Raw genomic sequence first — 15,473 nt, 5'->3', positions numbered from 1 at the left:
GAAGTCTCATTATTACTAGTCCCAGGGACACCACACTATTCCTGATCCTGTGGTTTTTCCATTACTTTGTGAGTTATTAAATTCTCCTCAAAGTATTGGAATTTGAGGATGCCATCTGTTTCTTGCTGGGTCTATCTAATACAGTATCATCTCAGCAGATTTCTTATATTTGAAAGGCAGCAAGAGTATAGAAACAGCGAGAGATTTCCATGTGAGCAACTCAGAATTTATCCAAGCCTACTGTCAAGCTGCCACTTCTCCCTCCCCTAGCTGTCTTCATACTTATACCAGAGTGCTTTCTCAGACATATAGTTTCCATGTAGAATTTCACAACATCAATAGGGATTATTGTAAGAAGAGGTATCAAGGAAGCCAAAGTAAAAACTGTGCTAGCTGAAAATATGCTAGAAATACAATGTAAAAAAATAGTCTTTATTTTTATCTGATAGTTATATTCAAAGGTCATTTTCATAGCAACACTTTTAATAAGTCCAAGAACATCTGTTTAATAATAGCAGATGCAAGCTGGGCAACTAACATAAAAGTCTTCTGAAGGCTAATATATATAGCCTATATATAGCCTAGAGCAACATGTGCCAAATTCAGGTCATAGTAGACTGCAAAATTAATTCAGTGGGTCACAACATTTTTAAAATGACACATACTAAACACAATAATAGAAAATGGAAGATTAAAGTGAATCATATGTAGTGAGCATAAATATAATTTCAACAAGGTAAGCACAGCAGTGTACATCTATATAGTCCTAGCTATTCAGGAGGCCAAGGTGGGAGGACAGCTTGAGTTCAAGAGTTTTTGTTGTTTTTTTGTGTGCTGGATCAAACCAAGGGTCTTGTGCATGACAGGTAAGTGCTCTACCACTGAGCTACACCAGTAGCTAGAGTCCAAGAGTTTGAGGCCAACCTAGGCAATACAGCAAGACCTTGTTTCAGAATTAAAAAAAAAAGAGAGAGAGAAAGGAGGTGGTGCCAGGGATGTAGCTCAGTGGTAGGGGGTTTGCCTAGCATGTGTGAGGTCCTGGGTTCAATCCCCAGCACTCTCACCAAATTTTTATTCTACTTTTTTACAAATCTACTTTTATGGGTTTAATAGGGCATAATGTAGAATGTATTCCTTACTATGGATGGCAGTCAAAGTTTGAGGCTGTCTCTTCTTTTCCAGAGAGCCTACATTCTCCCTTAAATGTGTATTCCTTGCTTTACCCAGAGGCATCTCTTTTGAGATTATCCCCATTCTCCCTTGAATAGGTATTTGTTTTCCTAAATAAACCTCCCTGTTCCTTTGGCAGATGGGTGCTGAAATTCTTTGTTTTATATGCCAAGAATGCAGCTGGTCCTGAGTCAAGGTCCCCCTTCTCTCCTGGAACTCCCTGGACCTTTCTTTAGAAATCTCTCCTCTGGTGACAATATAGCAAAAAAAAAAAAAAAAAAAAAAGGAGCCTGAAAGCTCACTGGCCTGAAGAGAACCCCTTCAAACAACACAATGAATAAAAAGCTAAAAACACACTGCATCAGCCTAAAGATCCCTATTTTCTTAATCCAATCAACAAATGAGCTAAGGAAATGAATAGACACTTCACAGAAGAAGATCTACAAGTAATCAACAAACATATGGAAAAATGTTCAACATCTCTAGTAATAAGAGAAATGAAAATCAAAACCACCCTAAGATTCCATCTCACCCCAATTAGAATGGCGATTATCAAGAATACAAGCAACAACAGGTGTTGGCGAGGATGTGGGGAGAAAGGTACACTCATACATTGCTGGTGGGGCTGCAAATTAGTGCAGCCACTCTGGAAAGCAGTGTGGAGATTCCTTAGAAAACTTGGAATGGAACCACCATTTGACCCAGCTATCCCACTCCTTGGCCTATACCCAAAGGACTTAAAATCAGCATACTACAGAGATACAGCCACATCAATGTTCTTGGCTGCTCAGTTCACAATAGCCAGATTGTGGAACCAACCTAGATGTCCTTCAATTGATGAATGGATAAAGAAACTGTGGTATATATATATATATAATGGAATATTACTCAGCCATAAAGAATGATAAATTTATGGCATTTGCAGGCAAATGGATGAAATTGGAGAATATCATGCTAAGTGAGATAAGCCAATCTCAAAAAACCAAAGGACGAATGATATCGCTAATAAGTGGATGATGACACATAAGGGGGGTGGGAGGGGTTAGTGTTAGGGTTAGAGTTAGGGAGGGGGACAAGAATGGAGGAAGGAAGGACTGTAGAGAGGGAAAAGAGGGGTGGGAGAGGTGGGGGGGGAGGGGAAAAATAACAGAATGAATCAAACATTACCCTATGTAAATTTATGATTACACAAATGGTATGCCTTTACGCCATGTACAAACAGAGAAACAACATGTATCCCATTTGTTTACAATAAAAAAAAAATCCCTATTTTATTTGTATCGTGACCCTCAATAAAAACAGTTTATCTTTGTCACCCAGTATAAGCACATCAATAACTAAAAAAAAATTTTATAGAACAAAATATAGCAATATTTTAATTAATGACTGCAAACCACAGCTTGAAAGCATCTGACTCAGAGAACATCAACAGGACCAGGTCTGGAGAATTCTTAACATTTCCATAAAGTTCTGTTCTTCTATAGCCACCTTCATCTGCTTTTGTGTCATTTCTACTGTGGCAGCAAGCAGTGAAATCCTTTTCCTTCTGAAATTTCTCTGAAACTACCATTAATTTCTGCTACCTGGGAGCTCCAGTGCAGAACACTTAGGTAACAAAGATTACACAGCAGACGTAAGAGGATGTAGCAGAGTGGAGAAGGGAGTGCCACTCACATCACCCCACATTAATCACATGCAGCATCCTACTCCAAGCACCTGCAGCAGCTCATGGCCTGAGGACTGAGGGCACGGAACATGCAGAAGCAGTCCTGAGCCAATGTCAGGCCAGAGCTAGTGTAAATATCCCAGCCTCTTGGCCTCTCACTCTTCTTCACAGTCTCCAAGCTCCCCAGTAGGGCTGAGTTGCAGCCACTACTAGCAGCAACCTGTTTGGAGAACTCAGCCTTAACCAGCTGCTTTCTCCCTTTCACCTCCTTTCTGGGACTTCCTGGAATCATCTCTCACATAAATGACTCACATGCAAACCTTTGTCTCAGAATCTGCTTCTGGGCAGACACATCCTAAGAGAGTATGTCAGTCTAACAGCGTTGTTTAGAGTCAGGGCTGCAAAGAGGAGAAAGACCTGCCCTAGAAGGCTCACAATCTAATAGAAAAATCAATTATTTTTAAATATAGAAGAAATAAAAGTTTAGTATTTGGACCAAAGACAAGTATTTTCATGGAGGGAAGGAAGAAGTAACAATTTCTAACTTAAGTTTCAAAGAAGCCAGTTTAGAGAGTCTTATTCTACCCCAAACACCTGGGAATTAAGAACACAATTTCTGTAGGAGTCAGCTGGGTGATCACAACCATGCATGGGATGCGGTCTATAAGAAGTCCCTGGGGCTGCAGGCTTCCATTCTCTTACTACTGTGACGCTTTACTTCTTATAAAGAGCAAGAATTCTAGTCTTCGGCTAAAAACAATCCAAGTTACATGGAAAACTCAAAGGAAGAAAACATTAAAATCATAACAATATGTTAAGAAAACTATGTGTAAGTCACCTTTGATTGACCATTTTCTTTAAGGCGGGGTCTTGCTATGTTGCCCTGAATTCAAGTAATCTTCCTGCCAAAGCCTCCTGAGTAGCTGGGACTACAAGTATATGGCACTGTGCCTGGCTTGACCTGTGTTCCTTTGAAGTTACGAGGGATGGGAGTAAATACTCAACTCAAATCTTCATTCAAAGTTCTAATGAACTGCTAATATTATCATTCAAAATTTATTATTTTTAAATATAAACTTTACATGTTCAGTTTTGTGATCACAAAACTGTAAAACAGGGTTTCTTTCAGGCTGGAATTAAAGGAGAGCTATGTCTCATTTTCCTTTGCCTCTTCCTTCTTGGTAAATAATTCAGCAAAGGCAGCATAATTCCCTGTCTCAGGAAAGAAGTCATGAGCGCTGCAGTTAAGGCAGGTCCTGCATGGAAAACAGCTTTTCCAAAGTGTCAAGTACACTTGGGACTGAGACTTGAGTACTCACCCTGACCCAGCAGGGAGTGATGGCACAGCTGAAGGGACATTAGCCTGTGGTTTTTCTTTCTCATTTTGCTTGAAGAAGGATTTGGCTTCTTTAGATGTAGCATCCACTTCCTTAGTCACCCTGTTCCAAGGAAAGAGACATTAAATTTACAAGGGGAATAAAGAGAGAGAAACAAAATCTAAGAAAAGAAAATAAATGAAAACTAGGAACATATCCACCGTAGGTCTTTTAATAAATTCTGGCTGTTGAGTTTTAAGATAAAAGTTTTCTATAACAATTCTAGATAAAGGTATTTTCCCTAATTAAAGTTAACAAGTGAAACAACAATGCATGTAAAATTTTATCTCCTTAAATCCTTCCATTACAGCTGTCAGCATGAAGCACACTCCAGAGTCACCAATGAATCTCAGTGGTCACTGACAGGAAGGCTGAAAAAGACCCTCATAGTGAACCTCACGTGTAGAGTAGCACCCAGACTCAAGGGTCAGTGAAAGCTGAATAGAATATTGGGGAGAAAAATTCTTGTTTTTAAGAAGAAAAGCAATAGCACAGAAACAATTGGAAATGTTCTGCAGAAGACTCCTTTCTGTTCTATACCTAAAACAACCCAAAGATTTAACACAATCCCTTAAAACAGGATATATCAGCACTAATTTGGGAGTGAGAGAATGAAGCCTGAGGAAGAACCCTATCTGATTAAAATATGAAAAAAACTGCCCTCAATAAAACTGAGTCCTAAAGGATCAAATAAGAATACTTATGGTGCCTAAAATTTCAGATAAGAAGTACCCAATGCCTTCCTTGGCTTGGAACATGTGAGGAAGTGTGTTACAATTCCAATCTATCAGTAGGAGTGACCAAGATTATGGTCACTGTATTATGAGTGTTCAATCACTCATCCAGGAAAGGACTGGTCAAGAATAATGATAGGAAAATCCTATAAATCTACCTTGAAGGAATACAAGTCTCTATTTATTCACCTTCAAGGACAAATGTTCTTATTAAGAATCATCTCATTCCTGAACTTAGTACTGTCTTGTATACAAGTGGCACAAAATGATGGTTGAGTTTGGAGCCAAATATGAGATTGGCCAAACACCACATATTCAGAGGCACATGAGGAAGAAAACGATGGTTACTGTTGTGTACCATTAAGTCTGGGATGGTCTGCCACACAGCATCACTCTAGCAACAGATGGCTGACAGTCATGCAGAATGGTCCCAAACAAGCAAGCCAATCTGTGTGAAAGCACCCTCAAAAGCTCATTCAATTGAGATGACAGGAATTTTAAAGAAGGTGGAGGAGAGAAGTAGGTTGAACCCACTTGAAAGTTTGTATCAGGAGCAACAAGGCCTCTGATCCCTTTTCCAACTCAAAACACAGGCTAGTGCCCTCCATTCTCAAGCCAACAGGACCTATTACCCTTTGAAAAAACAAAAACCATAGAAGATCCAGACTCACAAAGGAAAGGACTGAAGCCCATCCCGAAAACAGGAGAATTAAGTGAAAATCGACTTATTCTTTCCTTACTATAGCACCATGTGCTCCAGGGGGCAGTGTTCTACCCAACTCAGTGGAGTCTACCAGAAAGAAATAAATACAAACTATACTGCATTATGCTACTGAGGTGTGCCGTTCATTTGTTACCCAAGCTTGGCCTAGTCTAACCTCATTATATCAATTCCACTATTATGAATTTTTAAAAAAGAGAAAACTGGGAGGTTATCAATAGTAAAAGAAAATTTCCTTTAAGTGAAGGATAAGATTCTACAAAAAAAGACAGAAGCCAAGTTCAGTGGTGTATACCTATAATACAACCTACTCAAGGAGGCTGAGGCAGAAGGATCACAAATACAAGTTCCAGGACACCTTGGCAACTTAGTGAGACCCTATCTCAAAATCAAACATAATAAGAGCAGGAAATACAGGCTCAGTGATAGAGCACCCCTGGGTTTAATTCCCAGTACTGAGGAGAGCCACAGAACACCTAACAAAGCAAAATTTAAAAGACCCACATCAAGGTACACCATTGTAAAATTTTAGAATACTGATGCAAGAAAAGATGAAGATCAAGTGGCCCAAGTTACAGAGAAAGGAAAGCAGCATTTATGCAACACATTTTGGTTTTGTTGCTTTCTGGTTTTACTGTAAGACTGACATGACTTTTTTGTAGCAGTCACCTAAGTACACATTTTTTTGAAAAGCAACTAGATCCTGGCACTGTGTTAGATATTGAACATACAGAGATATAGGATATAGCTTCTGTCCTTAAGGAACTCATAGTCCAGCATGAAAGCCAACCATGAGATCAAGTCATGACAATACATGACATAGAGAGCCAGAGAGGAGGCATAAAGAACATATAACCTGTGGAGATACCTTTCTTTATATCTTAGTGCCAAAATCTTACCCATATTCACTATAAAACATGTGACATAAACTGGTATATTTCTTGAAGTCTTTGATAATTGACATTAATACCAGATTACTCTTCAGATAGTATACCTAGAAGAACTCCATTTTTAATAAGCAATAATAGATTTGGCTATCAAAATATCTTCAAGGGGCTAGGGATTTGGCTCAGGGGTAGAGCACTTGCCTGCATGCATGACACCTGGGTTCCATCCCCAGCTCCACCCCCCCACCCAAAAAAAAAAAAAAAAAAAAGAAAGACAAAGAAAAAGAAAAACCAAAACAAACTTCAACTAGAATATTTAAGTTATAGACCATTTCATACACAAGAGGGAACCCTGACAGGAAAAAGCCTATTATTAGCAATAGTTAATGTAAATATTCTCAGTAGAAATTCCACTTTAACTTCATTTTCATTTACTCAGAACTTTCTGAAGTCTTTATTTGGGGAGAAATTTTTCCATGATTCGTCTTTTCTAAAAGGTGAATCATTTAGGAAAGTCTGAGCTCACTGGCTCAGATGGTTATTTGATAGCGAAAGAAAAAAAGTATTATTTTCCCCATTTCCCAAGGTTAATAAACCATACATTTTTCAAGTAGGGAAAAACAAAACAGCAAAAATCCAAAGTTTAATTAAACCAGTTATAAAAAAACTAAAAGACTAGCTTTGTACTAACACTACCTTATGCTTATACTTACAAATTCTTCCCAGTCATCACTAGCTTTTTCTCACATTTCTTAAAGGTGTAGTAATGCTCTTAACTTGATACAAAGACAAAAAAGAAAAAGCAGAATGACATCAAAAGATTAAAAGATATGCTCAAATCCACACACCAAATCTGCATATGGGTTGTCAATTAAAATTCATATCTCCCAAGTTCCCTCAAGAGGATTCCTTATAACACCTAAACTTAAGTATAAACAATTTAAGCTTTTAAAAAAATCTTGCCAACTATTAACAGTTTTTGTTCTCTCTAGGGGTTGGGAGTTATAGAAGGCTTTCACTTGCCCTGTCTTATATTTCTTTAGCATATGATTTTTTAAAATAATAAGCATGCATTACTTTTCAAATATGAATAAACACATGCTTGTGAGAGTATGTAATTTATGGGAAAAAAGTGCCTCCATATTCTTATTTTCTTTCTTTTTTCATGGGGGTGGGATTGAATTCAGGGACACTCAGGGACACCTAAATTTTTTAAACCTGTATTTCTAATAGTACATTAGTAACACTTTCTGTATTATTTTTATAGGACTTCCAAACCCTTGAACACCGTCAGTAGTGTTCTGCTACCCACTACTGGACAACACAATAGCATCAATATGATTTCTGGAAGCAAAATATATCATTAATTTACATCAATAATTATTTAATCCCCAGTCCTATTTCGTATTTTATTTAGAGAAAGGGGCTCACTGAGTTGCTTGGCGACTCGTTTTTACTGAAGCTGGCTTTGAACTTGCCTCCTGAGCCACTGGGATTACAGGAACTGCACAGGGCCCTTGTTTTCTTTTTGATAGCAACATGGTACTGACCTCTTCTGGCAAATGGTAGGAATAACTGACTCAATGATAACCATCCAATTTAAAATTACCATCCACTGGCTTTCAAAAATGAAATAAGACATTTGTGGTATATAAACATCGAATTTATAAACAAGCCCATAAAATTTAATTTGATCAAAAATTTAATGATTTCTCATAGCAACAGTTATTGACAGTTTTCTGTACTCTTCATGTGGAATGTTATAAATAAATCTTCCTTTAGGTATTCTATGTACCCTAAGACACAAGGGAAATAATCCAAGCTAAGACAGACTTAACTTCCCTAAATTTTTTAAACCTATATTTCTAATGGTACCTTAGTACACTTTCTATATTATTTTTATAGAACTTCCAAACCCTTGAACACTGTCAGTGTTCTGCTACCCACTACTGGACAACACAAAAGCATCAGTATGATTTCTGGGAGCAAAATATATCATTAATTCACATCAATAATTATTTAATGAGCCCCCAAAATGATTAACTACAAAGGAAAAGGGTGCATTACAATGGAGAATTCTGACAGACACTGCCTTAATTGGGTAACTTATCACTACCAATATTAGGTTCCCTGCTAAATGAGAAGCATTGCTAGCAGTGTTTTTATCTAACATAATTAATCTGAAACTAAACATGAGAAAACACTGCAGCACTCCAAACTGAGGGGCATTCTGCAACACAAAAGGTCTAGACTCTTTGTCTGTTTAAGACAGGGAGGGTCTCACTATGTTCCCCAAGCTGGCCTTCAGCCTCCCAAGTAGCTGGGATTACGTGCCAGACTGGTTGACTCCTAAAAGACCAAATGCAGTATTTAATCTTGGATTAAATCTTGGACTGCATAAGAAATATAATTAGCAAGGATATCACTGGGATAACAGGTTAAAGACTGAATGAAATTGTATACAGTGCTACTTAAAGCAAGGACTACAAAACTACCTCTTATTGAAAAAAAATTAAAAACAAAACAAAAAACCACCTGTTACTGGTACAAGACAAGATAGGTACAGAAATTTTGAGTACTTAGAAACCTGTTTAGCAATTTGATGTCACAATATTGAAGACATGATCAGTAGTCACTGCATTCAACAAAATTTAATTTAGTTAATATCAAACTTCTGAACTGAGTCACTTGTAATATACACTGTGTATTAGTTATCCAAAGTAAAACCATATTATAGTGGATATGATATTTTAGAGTTATTGTGTCAACTGAAATCCAAAAATCTAGTTAAATATAAGAATTTATGGCCAAGCATGGTGTGGCACACCTGTAATCCCAGCAGCTTGGGAGGCTGAGGCAGGAGGATCATGAGTTTAAAGCCAGCCTCAACAAAAGTGAGGTGCTAAGCAACTCAGTGAGACCCTGTCTCTAAATAAACTATAAAATAGGGCTGGGGATGCGGCTCAGTAGTCAACTGGCCTGAGTTCAATCCCCAGAAACCACCCCAAAAAAATCATTTAAAAACATTTTACTAACAAAGTGTGATTTTTTAAAACTTACAGTTTAAAATTAGTATTTAAATTAAGAAAGTAAAATTGGAATTCTTTTTACTCCTAGTTTACTAATGACAAAACAAAGTCTTGCTCAATGTTTCTGTAAAGAAATCACACTCCTTTTTCTTAATGCAGCAGCAGTAGCATATCAGAAGACCAATCAATATCATATTGGCTTCACTATAATCCTTCATATATTGAATTTGGGTTTTGATCATGCAGTGCTAAATTATAGTGAGTTCTTTTCAGAGAGATTTTGGCTAATGGAGCAATGAATCTATCAAACTTCAGAGGCATTTATACAAAATATGAAGAAATAAGTTCAAAATCAAAAGAATTTTTGAAAGGGAGTACTCCACTTAAAAAAAAAACAAAACAATAGAAATAGACATATAATTTTTGTAATAACATTAGTGCACTGTGGCCTTCTAAAAAGGGATAGTTACATTTACCTTTTGAAAAAGAAGCACATTTGTATGCTAAAACTAAAAAACAAACCCATTGTCTAGATATGAGTACAAAACTGTATCAAAGATGTTTGCTTAGAAAAATCAATACATTTCAAAGGTGATTCAAGTATAACTTTCCAATGACAACATACTTGAAGTATTCAGACTTATGATACCAAAAACCCTAATAAAATCAGCAAAGTATTATTTTCAATACAACTTGTAGAATGCCAGCTACTGCTAACATGAAAATTCCTTTATTATATCTGTGATTTAAATAGGAGGGTGATATAAAGTATTCTGCATAAAAAAACTAGGATCACATTCTCAACAGAGGTGGTTTGTTTGTTTTGGTACCAGGGACTAAACCACTGGGAAACATCACCAGCCCTTTTTATTTTTCAGTTTCAGACAGGGTCTCACTAAGTTGGTCAGGCTGCCTTTGAACTTGAGATCCTCCTGCCTCAGCCTCCCAAGCTGCTGGGATTACAGGTGTGCATCACCATGCCCAGCTCAACAAATGTGGTTTGGAGTGTATGTAAAAGTATGTTTTAATGTTGCAATTTCAAGAGAGGAAAAAACTCTGGATTAGGAGTTTGTATTGGAAGAACAAATAAACACACTGTTCCATTACCAAGAAAAATTTTGCTACCAAAGAAAAACAAACAAAGCAAAAAATGAAGACACTATATGTGGTGCAGTAGTAAAAACTGAATTATGTAAGGGTAGTGTACTTAATTTTTAAATTATTCTCTTAGTATTGATCACTTGAAAACTGTTGTATGCTGAAGTAAAATGGTTAGGAAAGGAAAAATTATGTTGAGAATGAGCAACTACAAAGTAAACTTAGTGTTTTTAAAAGAAAAGGAAAAAAATCAGATGGTACCCAATTAATATAATTTGTTTCAGCCATTTGTCTAATAGCTTTGACATTTTAAATTATCTTAGTTCTTCTATGCAAGAAAGCAATTCATCATGCTTTTCAATAGCAAATAAATTATAAGGGTAAAAATGAGTGTCTACATATTGACATGTTTCATAGAATGTTTTTTGAATTATATTTTCTATCAAAAGAATATCCACGCAGCTGGGTGGAGTGCTGCACACCTGTAATCCCAGTGGCTCAGGAGTCTGAGACAGGAGGATCTCAAGTTCAAAGCCAGCCTCAGGAAAAAAGCAAGGCAGCGAGCAATTCAGTGAGGGCTGTTTCTAAATAAAATACAAAATAGGGCTGGGATGTGGCTCAGTTGGTCAAGTGTCCCTGAGTTCAATCCCTGGTACCCCAACCTCACCAAAAAAAAAAAAAAAAAAAAAATCCATGCAGAGAAAATTTATGCTTCTAGACTTTTTTCCCCCCACTAAAACATAACTTAAATTTAATTCTAACTTGATGGAATACATAATTAAAAAGAGCCACTGATAAAGAATTAAAGATGAACTTTGAAAAATACAGTTATCACTAGTTTCATTTTGCATAAAAGTAAAAATAAAATTCCTGAACTTAATGAATTGGCTTTAAAATATATACTTCCATTCCCAAGAAAATATGCTGAGTTTCTTTATGACAACTGGAATTGGGTAAGAGGTAATTATTTTGTGGTGGTGGGGATCAAACCTAGAACCTCGAGCATGCTAGGTCAGTACTTTACCACTGAGCTACATCCCCAACCCTGAGTGATACTTTTTAAAAAACAAAAACCAGAGGCTGGGGTTGTGGTTCGCTGGTAGAGTGCTTGCCTAGCATGTATGAGGCACTGGGTTCAATTCTCAGTACTGCATATAAATAAGTAAATAAAATAAAGGTTCATCAACAACTAATAAAAATATATATATATTAAAAAAAAGAAAACCAAAACAAAGCCAAACACAATGATGCACACCTGTAATCCCAGCTGCTCAGTAGGTTAAGGCAGGAAGATCCCAACTTCCAGGCCAGCCAGGGTAAAATTAGCTGCCTCAATAAAATAAAAAAGTAGCCAGGCACAGTGCTGCATGCCTGTAATCCATGTGACTACTGAGGCAGGAGGATCAGGAGTTCAAAGCCAGCTTCAGAAATTTATTGAGGCCCTGTCTCAAAACAAAGAATAAAAATGGCATGGGGTTGGGGAGATAGCTCAGTTGGTAGAGTGCTTGCCTTGTAAGCACAAGGCCCTGGGTTCGATCCCCAGCACCGCCCCCCCAAGGGAAAAAAAAAAAAAAAAAAGGCTGGAATGTGTGGCTCAGTATTCAACAATTGTCTACCATGTGCAAGGCCCTGGATTCAATCCCCCAGTATAGAAGTAAGAAACAAAATAAGTATAGAAGTAAAGAAGAAAATAAAAGGGGAGAGGAGAGGAGCCCAGAAACAATTAACATAGGAGCCCAGAAACAATTAACATATACATTTCCTGCAGGAATAGTGCTGTCATTAGTCCAACTTGTATTACATAAATTATAAAGAGTGAATTTTTTCTCACAATAGAAACTTTAAATATTAAACATTATTCATAATGTTGTCTGATGTTTGAGAACTGATATTTCACTCTCAGTTTTTAAATTTTATTTCAAATACAGAATAATAAAAGGTGCAACAGTAGTTCTTGCCTGTATTAATCACGTACACTCACACTTTCAATGAACAGTCTGTAGTCTTTCCATTTTACTTAGTGTTTTTTTTTTTTTTCCTTTTGTAGTAGAGTTTTAACCCAATGCCTTGTGTGTGCTAGGTAAGCACTCTACCACTGAGCAACATCTCCAGTCCTTTTTATTTCATTCTGAAACCGGGCTCACTAAATTACTGAGGCTGGCCTGAAACTTGCAATCCTCCTGCCTCACCTCCTGAGTAGTGCGACTGCAGGCAGGAACTACCACACACCTGGTTGCTTTGGTTCATTTTGGCTACGTTATTGAAATGCAATTTTATGTATTAAATATCATCAAAAATTTGGGCTTGTATTTTATATATCTTCTTAAATTTTTTTTTTAGCAATTCCTTTTTATTGTGTTTTACAAAAGTATTGGTCTGCAACAGAATGAACATTTTAAATCGTAAGAGAGTAAACTAATGTTAAATTCACTGATGTAAGTGCTACACTAGGTTACAAAGGAGAATGTCCTTGTTTTTAGGAGATGTGCTAAAGTACTAAGAATGAAATGCTAAAACGTCTACAAATAATTCTCAGATGGTTCCTATAAAGTAAAAAAGAAAAATACAAATCCATATAGTAAAAGAGAGGCAAAAACATTAGCCAAAGGTGGATCAGACTACACTGAGACTGAGCATTATAGAACCATTCTTGTAACACTTCTGTGACATTTTTCAGAAGGAAATGGGAGGAAAAAAATTTAAAACAATAAAAAAGTTTGCTTCATACTATTTGTAAAACAGTTCATTCCAAATTCCATTTTCCAAAATGTACTTTCACTGGATAAAATATAGTCAGCCCTCTGTATCAGTGGGTTCTACATCTGGTAGACTCAACCAAATATAGATAAAAAACACTGAGGGAAAAAAACTGCATCAGTACATGTACAGATATTTTTCTTGTCATTATTCCCTAAACAACTACTAACATGGCATTTACATTGTATTAGGTATTATAAATAATTTGAAGATGATTTAATGTATACAGGAGGTTGTACTTAGGTTATATGCAAAGACTATGCCATTTTTATATAAGAGACTTGAGCATCTTCAGTCTTTGGCATCCTCAGGAGGATCTGGAACGAATCTCATGGATAATGAGTGATGACTGTAATTGTCAGAAAACAGGTATCACTTTCAAGAATAATTTCAACCCAGATACAGTGGCACATGCTTGTAATCTTGGCAACTCAAGGGCCAAGGCAATCCTTGACAGCACTTAGCCTGTCTCAAAACATAAGGGCTGGAAATGTGACTCAGTGGCTAATCTCTTGCACCACCACCAAAAAAAATAATAATAAATAAGTAAAATAATAATAATAATTTTAAGAAAAAGTCTATTTTCAGAGAGCCCCTAATTTGTTACTGTCAAGGATAATTAATGAGACTAACTACAGAATTACTTATTGGCATTTCATCTGTCCTCATTTAGCTCAAAATTAAAGATTTGCTGTTTTCACATAAAAAATTTAAGTAAATGAGAGAAAATTCCAGGCATGTGGCTCTTAACCTATAACAGCCAGGAGGCTAAATTAGTCAAGGTACTAAGCCTCTACTATTTTTCTAAAGTACAGTAAACAAACCTCATAAACCAATTTAAACAATAATACTAAGGTAAGGAAACAATACTGGAACCAAATTTCTCTCTTAGCATTTTCATTTCTTATCTTATTTCAGAGGCCTCACTGTGGCTTCTATTTCATAGTCAAGGAAAGTAAGAGAATGACTTATCCAAAGTCAAAAAGCACAGCAATGAGCAAGTAGCAATATAAACTTTTCCAAAATATTAAGATGGGATGGAATGAGAAAAAATGTCTAACACCACATAGAAAGTTGCTCATTTAGAAAAGGATACTTTTTAAAGTCTGTAAAGATTCTCTTACCTTACTTCTTCACCAGCAAAATCAAACACCTTGGTGATTTTTACTTTTTCGGTTTCTTTAGGTTTCTCCAGCTCTTCTGCTTTGACCAACAATTTATTTGAATTCATCTTTTCAGCCTCCTCTCCTTTCTACATAAAAAAGCAAGAAATGCAATCAGTTTCATCAAAGTCTAAAACTACAAGAGTCATCTCAATATGCTGCTTATGGTTATTCTTAATGTTTCATCTCTAATCAGTTAATGATTCCTTTACTGGCAATTTATTTGATTAAAAGGTTTATTTATTTATTTATTTTTGAGGAACAGCTGAAATGTGATGCCAGGGCAATTTTTTTTTTTATTTTAAATGAATAAAGTTTTATTACTATTTATAACATAGCACCAACCATGGACTTCCTTACCAGCTTATCACTGGATTTCTTGAAGCCCTTTCCCATTAGGCCTATGAAACACACATCTAATGAAAACTACTTCCTGAGGGACCATTCCTGTCTTTAGCCTCATTCATTCATTCTATCTTTTAAGGAGAAATGGGGAAGAGAAGAAAAATAGACAATTCAAAGTTAGGTTATCTTGAATTATAATTGTCTGCTTAATGTAATTTTACCACTTTCTTTTCCAAGAACCATCTTCCAATTTAAAGAATGACAAGGCCAAGAGATGTTTAGGAAAACATTTCTAAGCTGAGTTGAATTTAAATCATCCTCCAAATATTACATTCTGGCCCCTCTGCATTGTAACCAATCTGAAGGTATGCAAAAATTAATTAATTGCTTTTAATGTGACTATAAAATATCAACTCTAGTGCCTCCAATAAAGAATAAAAAGTTATTTTGATAACATCAGGGTAATTAAAGTCATTTGCAAAGACAGCATCAATTGAGACTTATGACTTGCATTATGACTAATCCAT

At 36.3% G+C, this 15,473-nt stretch overlaps 1 protein-coding gene across 1 annotated transcript in view; it reads right to left on the bottom strand.

The window, feature by feature from the left end:
* The window catches only part of Cfdp1 (craniofacial development protein 1), a 110,139-nt gene that overhangs the window by 77,054 nt on the left and 17,612 nt on the right, over positions 1-15,473 (bottom strand). The window contains exons 4-5 of the mRNA XM_047528591.1: positions 14,563-14,690; positions 4,156-4,275 (exon numbers count right to left, since the gene is read on the bottom strand). Of these exons, the coding sequence (XP_047384547.1) occupies positions 4,156-4,275; positions 14,563-14,690 (248 nt within the window). The remainder of the gene's footprint in view (positions 1-4,155; positions 4,276-14,562; positions 14,691-15,473) is intronic.

Source organism: Sciurus carolinensis, chromosome 16 (assembly GCF_902686445.1).
Source record: "Sciurus carolinensis chromosome 16, mSciCar1.2, whole genome shotgun sequence".
Lineage (NCBI taxonomy): Eukaryota > Metazoa > Chordata > Mammalia > Rodentia > Sciuridae > Sciurus > Sciurus carolinensis.
The sequence above is the reverse complement of the archived record's forward strand: the minus strand, read 5'-3'. Positions and strand labels throughout refer to the sequence as shown.